At 40.2% G+C, this 17829-nt stretch overlaps 1 protein-coding gene across 4 annotated transcripts in view; it reads right to left on the reverse strand.

Moving 5' to 3' along the window:
* LOC109235370 (protein MALE DISCOVERER 2-like) overlaps window positions 1–17829 on the reverse strand; it is a 34823-nt gene that overhangs the window by 6448 nt on the left and 10546 nt on the right. For 2 of the 4 annotated variants that reach the window (XM_019401448.1, XM_019401450.1), the window contains exons 3-4: window positions 696–822; window positions 119–235 (exon numbers count right to left, since the gene is read on the reverse strand). In XM_019401448.1, the coding sequence (XP_019256993.1) occupies window positions 119–206 (88 nt within the window). In that variant the 5' untranslated portion in view covers window positions 207–235; window positions 696–822. Of the gene's footprint in view, window positions 1–118; window positions 236–695; window positions 823–17829 lie in introns of those variants that run through there. The other 2 variants (XM_019401449.1, XM_019401447.1) reach the window with 2 other exon arrangements.

The raw sequence follows: 17829 nt of genomic DNA on the forward strand, positions 1-17829 counted from the left end.
GGGGGGAGGAAAAAAGATGATCAGAGAATAACTATATTTGCAAGCAATCAACAGAAAAACAAAAATCCAAAATCCCAAAAGATGGTGAAATGTAAAGATGCAAAAGAATAAAACTTACCAGAAAGTAGGGGACAAACAGGACTGTCAATGAAATCTTTTTGCTGCTTTTGTTGCAGAAGTAAAATTGTCAATTTGTCACATTTCATGAAATAATACTCCACTATTTTTCAAACAACTGCAATAGGAAAATGCGGGATGGTGGGACAAAATTTGCAAATTTGTTTTGAGACTCCAAAAGACAGCAAAAGGAAAAAAATTGTTGTATTTTTTTTTTTTTTTGGGTTGTTGTTGAAAAATATAGAAATAACAGAGATTGAAGAAGAAATGTTGAAATCACACAAGGAAAAATCTTTTGATTCTTTTCTTTCTTTTGACTGGCCTTTGCAGGATGATCTCAAAACAAGAACCTCTCTTCGACCATTTCTCTGAAAGAAGTTGAGGAGGAACAAGAGGACAAAAATGGAAAAATGGGGGGGAAATATTTTTTCTCTCTCCGTAGGAATTTTTTCTTTTGGTTTTCTCATTTCGCCTTGTATTTTTCTTTTCAATTTTGCTCCTCTTATGTTTTATATTTTAAGCAAATATGGTTAAGATTTTTTATGAGTAAGGAGGAGCCCACAGGTGGATGAGTTTACCGGTTAACTGTAAATCGCCGGCCGAGTGGGCCCCCGCATCAGAAGTAATAGGCCTGTACTTTTACGGACGTTGACTGGGTCCCACACAGCATGTTGCGTGCCTTCCTCTTATCCTCTAGTTCCTAAGCTGGCAAATGGAGGATTTAAAAAATAATTCATAGAATCAATTATGTATAAGATAATACTACAATTATGTGATTTTGACTTATACAGAATTAAGAAATAAAGTAACCTTTTTGAAACTGTGATTTTAAATGTACCATAAGATTTATGTGGTTGTAAGACTTTTATAATTTAATTTGTGATTTTAAATATGTCATAATAGTCTTTTTGGCTATGAAAAGCTCCTAAAAAGTAAAATAAAAAATTTAAAGTTAAATTGTATTTTAATCTAAAATCACAATATTCTTTCTAAAATGAACTAATAAGAAAATAACGCTAATTAAAATTGAACGGATGGAATACTATGTTTGGTTAAAGTGATTTAAAAAATAATCCATGCATGTTTTGGCCATATAAAAAAAAAGATTCTTACATAATTTTATGGACATTATCTGATGATGATATTAAATAATACATGCATTAAGTTATGCAAGAATTTATGTTCCACAGTAGTACAATAGTAGTTTTAAAAACTGATTTTATTGATATGATGCAAAATGACTGTTAGTACTAGTTTTTAAGGAAATGAGTAATTGTTCTAAACACGAAAAATGAGTAATATTTTGGCATAATTGCATGTGTATTTACATTAAATTCAAATAGCTTCCCAGCAATAATGTGATTAAGCTATTAGCCACCCGTGGTTTGGATCATTGGAAGAAACATTCCACAGTACGCTGCATGAATGAATAGATACTATATATGTGACACAAACCTTTTGCGGGTGGCCCTTTCATAAAGCAAATAAAGTAACTATATTAAGTCTCATATTTGTGGGAGCCCATTTTTTATTACACCTAATAGGCTATGTATAAGTTAAAAAAAAAGTTCTGTGAAGTGAAAAAGTTTAATTTATTTCTTTAACAAGTATAGAGAAGAAGGATTTGCAACTGCTATAATTTTTTCCAAGAAAATTGCACTTGAAATGCATATCGAACCCGAATTTGGTAAGAAACGTGTGATATATAGGAAGTAACAATTTGATGGGAATGTTGATAATAGAATCTCAAAATCTTTCGAAGAGTCCTTTGGAGTTGATTTGTCACGACCCAAAATCCACTAAGGATCGTGATGGCGCCGGACACCATTGTTGTCACGACCCATTTTCTGAACAAGCCGGGACCGGCACTCGATCACTAAACATGACCGAGCGAACCATCTCTGCTTATCAAATCTATTATAACTCCAACTTTATATGCAGCAAGGCAATACTCTAACCAATACTTTTGATTAATTTAAACGTTTAAATAAATCAACTCCAAAACTTTATTCATAGTAACCAATGAAATACTTCTAAGTTATTATCCAAAACATCTGAATCTTAACCCAACGACTATGTCTATGAAGCCTCTACTGATAAACTGACGCACTGCTCAGGACATGAGATTTCCTGGCCAGTTCTCTAAGTAACAAAGAAATAACTAAATAAAGATGACTCTAAGGAATACTCCACGAACAAAAGTGGAGCTCACCAATAGCACTGGAAGAGAAGGAAGTCCTAACTCGTAGCCTGTTCGCCTGCAAATTCGGTCCCTACGTTGTACCACAGACCAACGTAGGTTCCCAAAAGAGAACGTCAGTACCATCCATTGTACCCAGTGAGTCTCAATAACAGGGGCCGAAATTTTAATAACATATACATTACGAGCAAAGGTTCTAAATGCATGTAAAACATAAAGCTTATAAGAATAATTCTAAATAATTGCATAATAACAGTTTATGAATATTCTAAAAGAAATTCTTTTCTTACTTCACTTTATACTTTGGGAGTTCCAACTATCCTGACTTAATTCTGTCTCAGTCACTGTGTGATCGGCACGGGTTCGATCCCAACCTGATCGAATAGGCCCAATCCACGAGGTGCCACTCGCTTCATGGTTCTCAGCGCTCATGTATCATACCTTAGCATGGCTAAGTAAATTCTCAGCAACGAGATCCTCGTCTCGTGTGCTCCCTACTTTGGCACAAGTAGTTTCAGAAAGTCAACGCCTTGGTCAGAACCCTCGGCCTGGACGATGACCCCTTCTCAGAATAAAGGATACTCCCAAAAATTTGTTCTTTCTAAAACTTCTTCTTGTGACTTTTCAAGTCTAAATCTTTTCTTTATAGAACATCATGTACATGCTCATATTGGTGTCCTTAAATGTAAAGCATGGTATAAGAATGAAATAAACATATAAAAATATTTCTAAAGATTCTTTCTTCTTCATAAATTTTCAACATGAAAATAGCATATAACAATAACACAAAAATCTGAAAATTTAAATATGGATATTTCATTCTCATATCTTCCTCGACCTCCCACGTAGCCTCTTTTGAATCATGATTACTCCACAAAACTTTTACCGATGCTAAATCTTTTGTTCTCAACTTTCTTACTTGCCCTTCGAGAATTTCTATAGGTACCTCTTCATAAGTCAAGCCTTCTTTAATTTCTATGGTATCGGCAGGTATTATATGCGACTCATCATGAATGTACTTTCTAAGCATAGACACATGAAAGACAGGATGAACAGAGGACAACTCAACGGGTAGCGCTAGCTTATAAGCCACGTTTCCTTTCTTTTCTAGAATTTCATAAGGTCCGATAAATCTAGGGCTAAGTTTCCCTTTCTTACCAAACCTCATAACTCCTTTCATTGGTGAAACTTTAAAAAACACCTTATCACCAACCATGAACTCTAACTCACGATGCCTCTTGTCAAAATAAGACTTTTGACGACTCTGAGCCGCTTTAAGTCTTTCTCTAATTAGCTGAACTTTCTCCAAGGCCTCACAAACAAACTCTGGACCAATCAACGGTACCTCTGGTGGTTCAAACCAACCCACCGGAGACCTACATCTCCTCCCATACAACGCTTCATAAGGAGTCATACCAATGCTGGCCTGATAGCTGTTATTGTAAGCAAATTCTATAAGTGGCAAGTGATCATCCCAATTACCTCCAAAATCTATAGCACACGCACGCAGCATATCTTCGAGAGTCTGAATGGTCCTTTCTGCCTGGACATCAGTCTGTGGATGAATATGCGGTGCTTAAATTGACCTTGGTACCTAATCTTTTCTGAAATGCCTGCCAAAAATGCGCCGTGAACTGAGGGCCTCTATCAGATATGATTGAAACTGGAGTACCATGCAATCGGACTATTTCTTTGATGTACAATTGCGCATACTGCTCTGCGAAATCCGTCGTCTTTACTGGTAGGAAATGCGCGGACTTTGTCAGTCGGCCTACAATAACCCAAATTGATTCATGCTTACGGTACATGCGAGGTAGACCTACTACGAAATCCATATTAATCATCTCCCACTTCCACTGTGGTATCTCTATATCTTGAGCTAGGCCACCAGGCCTCTGATGCTCGGCTTTGACTTGCTGGCAATTCAAACATTTAGCCACATGATCTGCTACTTGTTTCTTCATGCCTTTCCACCAATACAACTCTTTCAAATCTAGATACATTTTGGTAGCACCTGGGTGGATAGAGTACCTCGAACTGTGAGCTTCCTCCATTATGGCCTTCCTAAGACCATCTACATCAGGCACACATAACCGATCATTCAACTTCAAAACTCCGTCACTTCCTAGAGTGAAAGTAGTGATTTCTTTGCTTCTGACTCCTTCTTTTAATTTCACTAAGTACGGATCTTCGTCTTGCTTAGCCTTAACATGCGCAACAAGGGAGGATTGCGCTAAGGCATAAGCAGTTATATCTCCTTCTTCGGTCTCATCCAATCTAATTCCATCATTTGCTAGTTTTTGAATTTCTCGACCCAAAGATCGCCTTTGTACTGCAAGATGGGCCAAGACACCCATTGACTTCCTACTAAGTGCATCTGCTACCACATTAGCTTTGCCCGGGTGATAAATGATATTGATGTCATAATCTTCAATAGCTCGAGCCACCTTCTCTGTCTCAAATTTAGTTCTTTTTGCTTGAAAATGTACTGGAGGCTTTTGTGATCTGTAAACACTTCAGAATGCTCGCCATAAAGGTAGTGTCACCATATCTTTAATGCAAACACCACTGCTGCAAGCTCCAAGTCGTGTGTGGGGTAGTTCTTTTCATGATTCTTTAACTGCCTAGAAGCATAAGCAATAACTTTTCCATTTTGCATAAGAACACAACCAAGGCCCACTCTGGAGGCATCACAATACACTGTGAACCCACCCGAACCTGTTGGCAAGGTTAACACAGGTGCAGCGGTCAACCTCTTCTTTAACTCTTGAAAACTCTGCTCATAAGCGTCTGACCACTGGAACTTAACTGCTTTCTAAGTCAACTTAGTTAATGGAGCTTCAAGTGAGGAAAACCCCTCTACAAACCTTCTATAGTAGCCAGCTAACCCCAAGAAACTCCTGATTTCGGCTGGAGTTGTCGGCCTAGGCCAGTTCTTGACTGCGTCTGTCTTCTGAGGGTCTACTTTTATTCCTTCACTAGATACCACATGGCCTAAGAATGCCACTGACTGCAACCAGAACTCAAATTTTGAAAACTTGGCATAAAGCTCATTCTCCTTCAAGGTCTGCAAGGCTATTCTGAGGTGTTCTGCATGATCTTCCTTGCTCTTAAGTACACCAAAATATCGTCTATAAACACAATAATAAAGGTATCCAGGAACGGCTTGAAAAACTCTATTCATGAGGTCCATGAATGCAGCTGGAGCATTTGTCAACCCGAAGGACATCACTAGAAATTCATAGTGCCTGTAGCGAGTTCTAAAGGTTGTTTTAGATATATCCTCTTTTCTGATTCTCAACTGATGGTACCCCAACCTCAAGTATATTTTTGAAAAGTACTTTGCACCCTGAAGTTGATCAAATAAATCATCAATTCTTGGCAGTGGGTACTTGTTCTTAATGGTAACTTTATTCAACTGTCGATAGTCGACACACATTCTGAGAGACCCATCTTTCTTCTTGACAAAAAGGACCGGGGCACCCCACGGTGAAACACTCGGTCTGATGAAACCCTTGTCAAGAAGGTCTTTCAACTGTTCTCTCAACTCATTAAGTTCTGCTGGAGCCATCCTATAAGGAGGTATAGATATGGGCTGAGTGCCTGGCATGAGATCAGTGCCAAAGTCTATGATTCTTTCGGGAGGAATTCTGGGAAGGTCATCTGGGAAAACTTCTGAAAATTATCTAACAACTGCACTGACTGAAGAGCTGGTGGTTCTGATTCTGGATTAATGATGTGAGCCAAATAGGCGAGACACCCCTTACCGATCATTCGTTGTGCCTTAAGGTAAGAAATAAACTTACCTACAAGCGATGCTGAACTGCCCTTCCACTCTAAGACTTCTTCATTTGGAAATTGGAACCTGACTATCTTGGCATGACAATCTAACATGGCATAGCAGGAAGACAACCAATCCATACCCGTGATCACATCAAAATCCACCATTTCTAACTCTATGAGATCGGCTTTGGTGTTGCGATCTTGGACTGAAACTATACAACCTCTATAGACTCTGGTGACTTTCACTGACTCGCCAACTGGAGTAGATACTAGGAATGGCTCACTAAGTTGTTTAGGTTCTAGTCCGAAGTTAATTGCAAAGTATGGAGTCACATATGAAAACGATGAACCTGGATCCATTATGGCATAAGCATTATGTGAGCAGACTAAAAGTATACCTGTAATAACTTCTGCAGATGCCTCTGCACTCTGACGATCAAGTGTAGCAAACAAACGGGGTTGTCCCCCTCCCTAAGTAACTCGGTCTGCACCCCTGCCTGCTCCATGCCCGGTCTGATTATGAGAACCACGAGCCTGAGGTGGTGCAACTGCTGTAGCTGAGGAACTAGAAGGACGAGTTGATCCACCACTGAAATTACGTCGCAACTTTGGGCAGTTGGCCTTTATATGACCAATGTCTCCACAATGGTAGCAACCATGAAACCCGAGCTTGCACTGACCTGAATGTTGCCGCTTACATGTTCCACAAAGACCTTGCTGGTGTGAATGTTGCTCAGCATGACTCTGGCTATGTGAGGATGATGTCCTAAAATTCTGATTCTGGCGAGACTGATTTCCATATTTCTAAGTACGTCTGAAGGAAGACCCACCACCTGACTGATGACTGGACTGAGCTGGTGCTAATGACTCCTTATTAGAGGACTTCCACCTCCGCTGGATGTACCACTAAACCTGCCCGTTGTCCGGGCTTTCTTCTTATGCTCTTTTTCTTCTCTCCTTAGTTGTCTGTCTTTTTCTAAGTGCTTGGCAAATCCCACAACAGAGGAGAAGGCTTTCATCCCTACTGCTACAGCTGATGTCGTATCCTTAATGTGGTAAGCTAAACCGCCAACAAACCTGCGAATCTTTGCTTTTTCAGTCTTAACCATGTGAGGAGCATGCTTAGCTAACCTTATGAATTCCATGTAGTACTCTTGCACACTTTTATTCCCTTGCTTGAGCTGTTCGAACTCTGAAGCCTTAGCTTCCCTATCCTCTTCTGGGATAAAGTTAGCCATGAAGGCCCCTTCAAATTCTTCCCAAGTAGGCGGACCATCATCTTCATCTCTTTCATTTTCCCACATCTCAAACCAAGCGCCGGCCACATCTCTAAGCTGGTAAGCAGCTAGCTCCACAGCTTCATCATCAAATGCTTTCATCACTCGGAGGGCTTTCTTGACACCCTCCAGCCACAACATCGGATCTTCATCAACTATAGAACCATGGAACACTGGAGGACTCAACTTCAAAAATTCATTCACTCTTGAGGACTCAGAATTGTTCTGTCTATTTGATTGAGGTGGAATCTCATCTCTTCTCTCGTTCTGGTTGGCCATAAAGGCTTTAAACATCTCCATAGCACTGTTGACAGCATTAAACATCTGACCCACCTCGGGAGATATAGTTGCCTGAGCCGGAGCTGCTGTTGGGGGCGGTACTGGATCATCATGCTCCACCCCTTCTTCTTGTTCAACCCGGGATACTTGGACTCCCTTTGTGGATTTTCCCCTCCTTTTCTGAGCCGAAGACTTCTTAGTTCTACCTTGAGCCACAATAGTAGCGATAGTTTCTTGAGCAGCATCCTGAGTGTCGGTGTCAGAGTTGCGAGTACGAGCCATTTCTGCGAGTTTTGGAGAAAAGAATGCATTAGATAATTTCTTAGAGGTACGCTCTACTGCACGATCTAAAGTATAAAAAAAAGAGACTTTTCCTAAATGCTTGTAGCCTCCTGTTTATAAGTATGGCGCGCTTCATACACATAAACAAAACTCTACTAACACGGCTTCATAGACCCCTAGGACTCCATAAACCTGAGGCTCTGATACCAAGTTTGTCACGACCCATTTTCTGAACAAGCCGGGACCGACACTCGATCACTAAACATGACCGAGCGACCCATCTATGCTTATCAAATCTATTATAACCCCAAACTTTATATGCAACAAGGCAATACTCTAACCAAATACTTTTGATTAATTTAAATATTTAAACAAATCAACTCCAAAACATTATTCATACTAACCAATAAAATACTGCTAAGTTATTATCAAAAACATCTGAATCTTAACCCAACGACTATATCTATGAAGCCTCTACTGATAAACTGACGCACTGCTCAGGACATAAGATTTCCTGGCCAGTTCTCTAAGTAACAAAGAAATAACTAAATAAAGATGACTCTAAGGAATACTCCACGAACAGAAGCGGAGCTCACCAATAGCACTGGAAGAGAAGGAAGTCCTAACTCGTAGCCTGCTCGCCTGCAAATCCGGTTCCTACGTTGTACCGCAGACCAACGTAGGTTCCCAAAAGAGACCGTCAGTACCATCCATTGTACTCAGTGAGTCTCAACAACAGGGGCGAAACTTTAATAACATATACATTATGAGCAAAGTTTCTAAATGCATGTAAACATAAAGCTTAAAAGAATAATTCTAAATAATTGCATAATAGCAGTTTATGAATATTCTAAAAGAAATTCTTTTCTTTATTTTTCTTTCTTAAAAAAAATACTTCACTTTATACCTTGGGAGTTCCAACTATCCTGACTTAATTCTGTCTCAGTCACCGTGTGATCGGCACGGGTTCGATCCCAACCTGATCGAATAGGCCCAATCCACGAGGTGCCACTCGCTTCATGGTTCTCAGCACTCATGTCTCATACCTTAGCATGGCTAAGTAAATTCTCAGCAACGAGACCCTCGGCTCGTGTGCTCCCTACTTTGGCACAAGTAGTTTCAGGAAGTCAACGCCTTGATCAGGACCCCAGGCCTAGACGATGACCCCTTCTCAGAATAAAGGATACTCCCAAAAATCTTTTCTTTCTAAAACTTCCTCTTGTGACTTTTCAAGTCTAAATCTTTTATACATACTCATACGGGTATCCTTAAATGTAAGGCATGGCATAAGAATGAAATAAACATTCAAAAGTATTTATGAAGGTTCTTGATCCTTCATGANATACTCCCAAAAATCTTTTCTTTCTAAAACTTCTTCTTGTGACTTTTCAAGTCTAAATCTTTTCTTCATAGAACATCATGTACATGCTCATATTGGTGTCCTTAAATGTAAAGCATGGCATAAGAATGAAATAAACATATAAAAATATTTCTAAAGATTCTTTCTTCTTCATAAATTTTCAACATGAAAATAGCATATAACAATAACACAAAAATCTGAAAATTTAAGCACATATATCATAATAGATCATCTAAACTTTTGTTAAAACAATTCTAAGTTAATGGGTCCTCACTCGCTCTAATTAAATAAATATAAACTCTTTTAAGCAATTCATCAAACACCTTGTATGCGTGCTTTTGTGAGTTAAGCCACTTTAGTAAAGGGTTATATCAACTCACCTCAAAACTTCTCGAGCCAATACGTAGGCCCCAGTCCAATTGACACCAGTCAAACAATCGATTCTACAACAACCAGTGCACTTTAATCAATTTTTAAAGTACTACACCTAAATATGAAATTTATTGTTGATATAGAGGAAGAAGGGAATTAACTATTCCATTCTTACCTATTACCACTATAGGATAATGGACAATAAGGAAATTTACTTACCTGAGTTCAAGAATTTGTGGTTTGTTTAGAACCCTAGAATTTTCTTTTCGCTCTGTGTGTCTTGCGATTGCTGCGTAAAAAGAACAACCTTCTGTTTTTGTTTTTAAAGTTGCGTTCTGTTTCTCTTTGTTATAAGACTTTGCTTAAGTCTTGCATTTCACAGCCCTTTATGGGCTAGGGCACGTGCTCCCCTTTTTGTTTTGTTTTGTTTTCCTTTTTTTTTTAACTTAACTAATAATTAATGATACCCACCTTTAATAATTAATAATATTAAAATTATTAATATTCCCCTAATTGTTCCAATTATTTATAAATAGAGAAGTAACTCAAAATCAATAACAAGAGTTTAACCATACTAGCAGTATAATATAAGGAAAAGAAAAAAATTAATTCTATATTTAGCGAGTGTTGAAACTTTTATAGATTTGAGGAGTGTTACAATTGTCAGGCAAGCCAACACCAATTTACTAGTAATTTCTTGTTTTAATATTTTTGAAATCATTTCTTTTATACATTAAACAATGAGTAATGAATTTCACTGAATAGATATTGATGTCTTTAACAAACTTAATATTAGATAATCCCATAATCATCCCAGAACCCGGTGTCACAAGTGCATGAGCAATCACTAAGAAATCAAATAAAGTACAATAACTGTCCGGAATACAAATTGGACAGAAAGTAATTACAATACACTGAAAGAGACTATACTGGCTACGAGTTGCCTCGAGGGATGCAGCTCACCTAGTCTCTGCATCATCGATGCTGCTACGCCCACTAGGCCACTAGAGATACATATGCTTGTGCAACAAAAATGCACAGCAAGTGTAGCATGAGTACGAAAACAACGCGTGCTCAATAAGTATCCCGTCTAATCTCGAAGAAGTAGAGACGAGAGGTCGACTTCGATACCTATTAGTGGTCTAATAATAATACGCCAATATTATAATAAATCAAAGATTTTATAAACATAGTTGCAACTCAGTAGAATAAAGCAAATAAATAATTCTTTCTTTCATAGGAAATTTCTAGATTCCTTTTCATCATTTATACATTTATCTCAGGCCAGGGAGAACGAATATCAACATTTATAAATCTCAAGGCAAACATTACAAGCATGCGCAAATCATGCTGAGGTCGTACGACCCGATCCAACAATATTTAAATTGTGCACTGCCAGAGGGTCGAATGACGCGAACCCTAGATGCATCTATTACCCCGCTCGCGAATCATACATGTGACGCGGTCAAATACAAATAAACAATCACCCTGCTCGCGAATCATACATGCGACGCAGGTACACATAGAAACACATATTTTAACAGTCAATCAAGACTTCATCAGGGAAACAATTATTTAAGGAGGTGTAAATTTCTCTTTTACAAGTCAAGAAAATGAAGAAGTTTAACTCTTTTAGAAAGGCATTTGCCACTTCGATATGATTTAAGCAATTTTAACTAACAATAAGGTTACAAGTATTACAAGTAAAGCATGCTTTTGGGTCCTAGACTACCCGAACATAAGCATAATAGTAGCTACGCACGGACTCTCGTCACCTCGTGCATACGTAGCCCCCGCAAATAGCAGCACATATCCAATTAATTCACCTATGGGGACAATTCCCTCTTACAAGGTTAGAAAGGAGACTCACCTCGCTCCGAATTTGCATAACCGTTATTCCATGCCCTTCCGAAAACTCAAATTGATGCACATTACTCCAAAACTAGCCAATAATTATGTAAACTCATTAATATGTGATCAATTACTCATTACAATCCAATTTATAACAATTCCTAACCCCGGTCGAAAAGTTGACAAAATTGCCCTCGGGCCCACGTGCCCGGATTTCGAAATTTTTCGAAGATAAAGTCTACCCATAGCCTCATGAATTCAAATATATAATTTACTCCCAATTTCGTGCCCAAATCGTGGTCAAAATCCAAGAATACAAAATTTCTAGGTTTTTCTTCAAAACCCCAATTTTCACTAATTTCCCATGATTTTTTATGTTAAAATCTAGATATAATCCAAGTAATTAACTTGCAATAGGTGGGAATCACTTACCATGACATGGATGATAAAAATGGAGCTCCAAAATCGCTCCTAGGTCGGCTCCCATGGAGGAAATGAGATGAAATGAGCCAAACCCATTCCTTTACACTTATACACTGCCCAGACGACTCTTCTTCGCATTCGCGAGACACCCGTCGCGTTCGCGAAGAAGAAAATTCCAAAAAACCATTTTTCAAACTCTTCTCGGACAGCCTCTAGTATAATGGCCATAACTTTCTGTACAAAACTCCAAATGCTAAATAATTTACCTTTCTGAAAACTAGACACAAAGAGCTACAACTTTCATTTTTAGATCATCTCCAAATTCTATATAGATTGCGAGATATGAGCCTCCGAAGTCAGACCTGTGCAACAGAGATTTCGTTCTTCGCGAACGCGAGGACCACTTAGCGAACGCGAAGAACAAAGTCCCTGAAGCCAAATCCTTCTTCGCGAACGCGAGAGGATCCCCGCGAACGTGAAGAACAACACTAGATACCAGCATCAGCTATTGCAAAACAGCCCGAAATGATCCGAAACCACCCCGAAACACACCTGAGGCCCCCGGGACCCCATCCAATCACACCAACCAGTCCCATAACATAATACGGACCTGCTTGAGGCCTCAAATCACATCAAACAACGCTAAAACCATGAATCGCACTCCAATTCAAGGTTAATGAACTTTAGAATTTCAAACTTCTACATTTGATGCCGAAACCTATCAAATCATATCCAATTGACCTCAAATTTTGCACACAAGTCATATTCGACATTACGGACCTACTCCAACTTCCGGAATCGGTATCCGACCCCGATATCAAAAAGTCCACTTCCGGTCAAACTCCTCAAAAACCTTCAAATTTATATCTTTAGCCAAATGACTCCAAAATGACCCACGGACCTCCGAATTAACTTTCGATCGCGCTCCCAACACCAGAATCACCATACGGAGCTATTCCCAGACTCGGAATCCCAAACGGACATCGATAACACTGAAATGCACTTCAACCCAAACTTATGAAATTCTTTCAAAAATGGCAACTTCCACAATAGGCGCCGAAACGTTCTCGGGTCTTCCAAAACCCGATTCGGGCATACGCCCAAGTCCGAAATCATCATACAAACCTGTTGGAACCTTCGAATCCCGATTCTGAGGTCGTTCACTCAAAAATCCAATCTTAGTCAATTCTTCCAACTTTAAGCTTTTGAAACGGGAATTCTCTTTCCAAATCAACTCCGAACTTTCCGGAATTTAATTCCGACCATGCGTATAAGTCATAATACCTGAAGTGAAGCTACTCAGGGCCTCAAACCGCTGAACGACGCGCTAGAGCTCAAAACGATCGGTCGGGTCGTTACATCCTCTCCCACTTAAACATACGTTCGTCCTCGAACGTACTAAGAACTGCACTGAAGTAGTCTGAAATCGCTGCTTAATACCTCGTGCACCTACCCGTGGTACCACAACTCAGTTGGGCACATTAGCTCGATCAAATCTAAAGATAACCTCTTTCATTTAGGCAAATAAGCCTTAGAGCCCAGTTTCAACATCCGAAATTCTCTGCCAGGCCTGCTTTCAACATATGAACACCGTATCAATCACCACGCGCTGTACCAGAACATGACTGCACACCCTTGCTGAATTCACACCATGCACCACATCATTCACAAGACCATAATAACACTCTCTAATCATAATAGCCGATATTTCCCAAATCTGATGCTCACAATGCACCCCATGACATATATAAGTCCTGCTCCAACTCTCGCAATGCCGCCACGATGGAAGAGGTGTGTAAAAATTCATAACCAACTATCGAGTCAACAATCATTGAGTCTATACTCCTGATAAGAACCATTACCTCATTATGAACCAAATAATGGTCTTTGCTCCTTAATATACTTCATATAATCAGATTGCACTGATCCTAAATCCAATGATCTCGTCTCACCCAGTACGAACTGCTAAGGCAATAAGCCACCCCGGACATGATCAAAAGTCTCATATAATGCCACAATGTGCCAATAGGCTATGAACTCGAACGTGATATATAAGGAAAACGAACTCTGGAAGGGACTACTCAACTCACGCACTAATATGAACTTTCCTCAGAAAGTGGGAAACAAGACACATAAAAATAGAATATAGAAGGTTGTATTCAACATCACACTGTTGTAGCGTGCAACCCGATCCAAGCAACATACCCATGGCGGCGTGCCACCCGATCCACACATAAAATTCACATAAGGAGATACACATCGAGCTAAATTGCTCATTACAACAAAATACCGAATATCAGTCACAAGCACACTAAGTGCATAATACCAACCCTAGAGAGACATATAGCCATAAGCTACAAAACTCAAGCACAACTGAGGTGCGATATATGATCTGAATCTCAAGAGCCATCCTGCTCATATGACACCATAGCTACATGATACCTCAACGCATAAGAAATTTATCAAGCCGTTTCACAACTTACGCGGAACAATATAATATCACATGAAATAGCCGACGATGAAACAACATCCCACATTCGAATACTCCTCCATAAGGGACGCTATGCTGAAATGAACACATCTGGCCTGATGTAGAGCCCGTATTCATATTTAAATCCATTCACAAACCTCAAGCTGATTCTGATCTTACCGAACTAGGCCAATAGTCTTTCCTGGGTCCATAATAACCCTTTTTACTATAACTCACAAGGACAACCATCATAACTGGAGTAAACCTCCACCGTCCACAACCCTATAAACCGAGTGCCCTCCAGGAAAGTTCTCAAATTAATGATATCACCACAATCTTCATACTTGGTTTAATTCTTCAATCAATCAAGTGACTACATGTCACACTTATACAATCTTCCCGTGAGACACGCTCCCACGGCCTTTCGCACCCGATAACAGGTCTGCACCTCCATACTACCGGCCCTACTAACGCTGAAAAGCATAACAAGAATCCATAACCAGGTTGCAGCCTCTTTCACAAAACACTAATTACAGGTGACGCTGAAGACAATACCAACTTACTCTAACATTCAAATCCCTTTCCTGCTCCTCCGATCTTGTGACATCCTTGCCAACACCGGACCGCAAACATCCTTGCCAAAACCGCACCGCAACCTCGGTTCCTCATGCCGCTCACTGCACCTAACATGCCAATATGCGACAGTATAAGGATTTCACCATAACTCTTGAACCACTAATAGAGTATACATTTCATTATACAGAACCTTTTACTTAACTCATTCCAAGAGAACCATAGCAACACGCAAATAACTTCTCATAACCGTGGAACATTCAAATCCTCAAGTAGTGGTCTGAACCACCATAACCCTTCCGGGATCCACCTACACATACAGTCCATACTACTTGAATACTTCCAACTAAAATCAATTACGGCGGCCATCGAGCCTCGCACGCACCGCCATAAATCACATGCACAACTTAATCACGCTGAAGGAACTGATTACCGCCACCATTATACCAATTTAACCATGGTTAACCAATCTAACTTCTTTTGTGTAATCCTTATCTTGTCTCAGAGTTAATATTAGCTCCATTCCTTACATCACCAACCTAAATCCGCACTCATCTTGAGTGACCCCATTCCATGAGACCCCATTGTCTCCAAACCCATGAACCGTTTCATACCCTCCTTGCACATACATTCGCAACTTCAACTGATACACCCATTCTGATAATTCCTCTACGCATCCGAAGTCATCTTCTCTCTTTCCTCCAAATGTTACACTATAAGCCGAAGATATCATAGAACATTTCAAGCCTCTTTTCATACTCTGCTGCAAAAGCTCGATTCTTAACCATACTTATGGGCTCGAAATCATTAGGCACCACACTATAACTTTTGAATCCACTAGGACCGTTGCTGAGAGCCACCCACTCTAACTTGGTCCCGAATATAATCAACTCCATGAATCTTCTAGCACATGCACACCCTCTCGACGAAGCACCCGGCCGAATCACTTTCCTTGATACCCGTATCTACACAAGGCATAAATCCTGTACCCTTCCCCAAGTTTGAACTTGAGTCAATAAGGCCAACTATAGCACACCTTTAACAATTCCTCTGCTCAAATTACCTCTTATGTTCCTTTCCCTTAGCTGAAATAACCCATCCATATGCTAATAACCGAAAATCTCACAAATAGACGACCATGCAATCCAACCATAGGCGGTGGGACTCTCCCACTTAGCTTGAAGCCACTATTACACAACTCCGAACCCACCAAGATTCTTATCTCTTATTGACATAACCTTGTGCAATCAACCGCCAAATTCCCCGAAATCCTTCTGTAAAACCCTCTATGAATAATCTGAATCATTAATCACATTTACATGACCGATCTCCTTACCGTAGCCGGTAGAATCCCCCGCAAAAGCTTCGCCAACCACACGACCGTTGATCCGCTCATCGGAGACAACCCCAACTGTGGAAACTACGCGCCGACATCTTCCAACGTTGTTGCACGGGGTACAATCATTACGACTTCAATAACCCATCCTGAGTCCGTACTCATTCACCAATTGTACTAGTCTATTCACTTCTTATGGACATCAACTAAATGTGCGATAATATCTTCCAATTTGAAGTCATGTTGTATCCTTCTTCACATCAAGCAACTCCTTCCTATCGTATCAAATCTCTCACCGTATGCTAGCCAATATTTTAAATTAAGCTCGTAGACCCATTCACCGTCCACTAAAATTCCCAAATCACTCCAAACATTCCTCAAGGGGTGTAGTCATCTTGCCACCGAACCCATATGCCACTCTGCCACTCTCCCACTTTGGGCAAACTCCCCTCTTCAAGAAACTACTCGACCTCCACTTCTTACACCTGGCCTTCTAGAAGTTAACCACCGCATGACACTTCCCTCATGTCATTCCTCGCCTTTTGCCGTCCAGTTGTTGCCTTAAATCAATATCTATCTCTGTGTACTTGCACCAACAGATTGCCACTACTTTAAACCTTTCCGAAGATCATCTTTCTCGAGCCGTCACACTAGAAATACCGATTCAATCCTGAACCACCGCACCCTGCGATCTCTAATAGTCATTCCCTGACACCATTCCACAATACGCTGCCTAAAGGCGAATTGAAGAAGATCATAACACCGGCAAACTTAACACATTCAATCGAGACTGCGACACCGCGTCGCTGATGTAAATTCCACCACGTTCGCAAATACTAAGCCTCGTTACTCCATGAACCCAAACCTGATCATTTTTAGTCTGATTGCCTTTCCTCTGCCGGAAATAAAATACCGATTTCTCTAAATCATGCGTTGAGTAAACCTCCCTTCAAGTCATATACTACCCCGACGCGTAGGCAAGCATCCTACCATCACATCAATACTGCGCGACCACCGCTCATAAGCATCATGGCAACTTGTGCCTAGTCTCAGAGCTCCCAGTAGTACGGCTACTGAGCTGAAATGATAGAATATCCTTCCACAAGGCGACGACAATAGCTCAAGCAACCACGCAGGGAGAAACATCCCGCACTACATTCGTAGTACCATTACAATTACTCACTCGCCGATTCATGACCAGCATTTCGCGTCGCATAAAATTGAATGGAAAGGAAATGAAGGCATGAGCCTTAAAGGGAATCAAATCGCACGATGAGGAATCAAGAAGGGAAGTTCTCCTAACAGCCCTGTAGCCTCTCGAAGATAAGTACAGACGTCTCCGCACCGATCCATGAGACTCTACTAGACTTGCTCATGACTCGTGAGACCTAAGGGAACCTAGTGCTCTGATACCATATTGTCACGACCCAAAATTCACTAAGGGTCATGATGGCGCCGGACACCATTGTCAGGCAAGCCAACACCAATTTACTAGTAATTTCTTGT

Source organism: Nicotiana attenuata, chromosome 12 (genome assembly GCF_001879085.1).
Source record: "Nicotiana attenuata strain UT chromosome 12, NIATTr2, whole genome shotgun sequence".
Lineage (NCBI taxonomy): Eukaryota > Viridiplantae > Streptophyta > Magnoliopsida > Solanales > Solanaceae > Nicotiana > Nicotiana attenuata.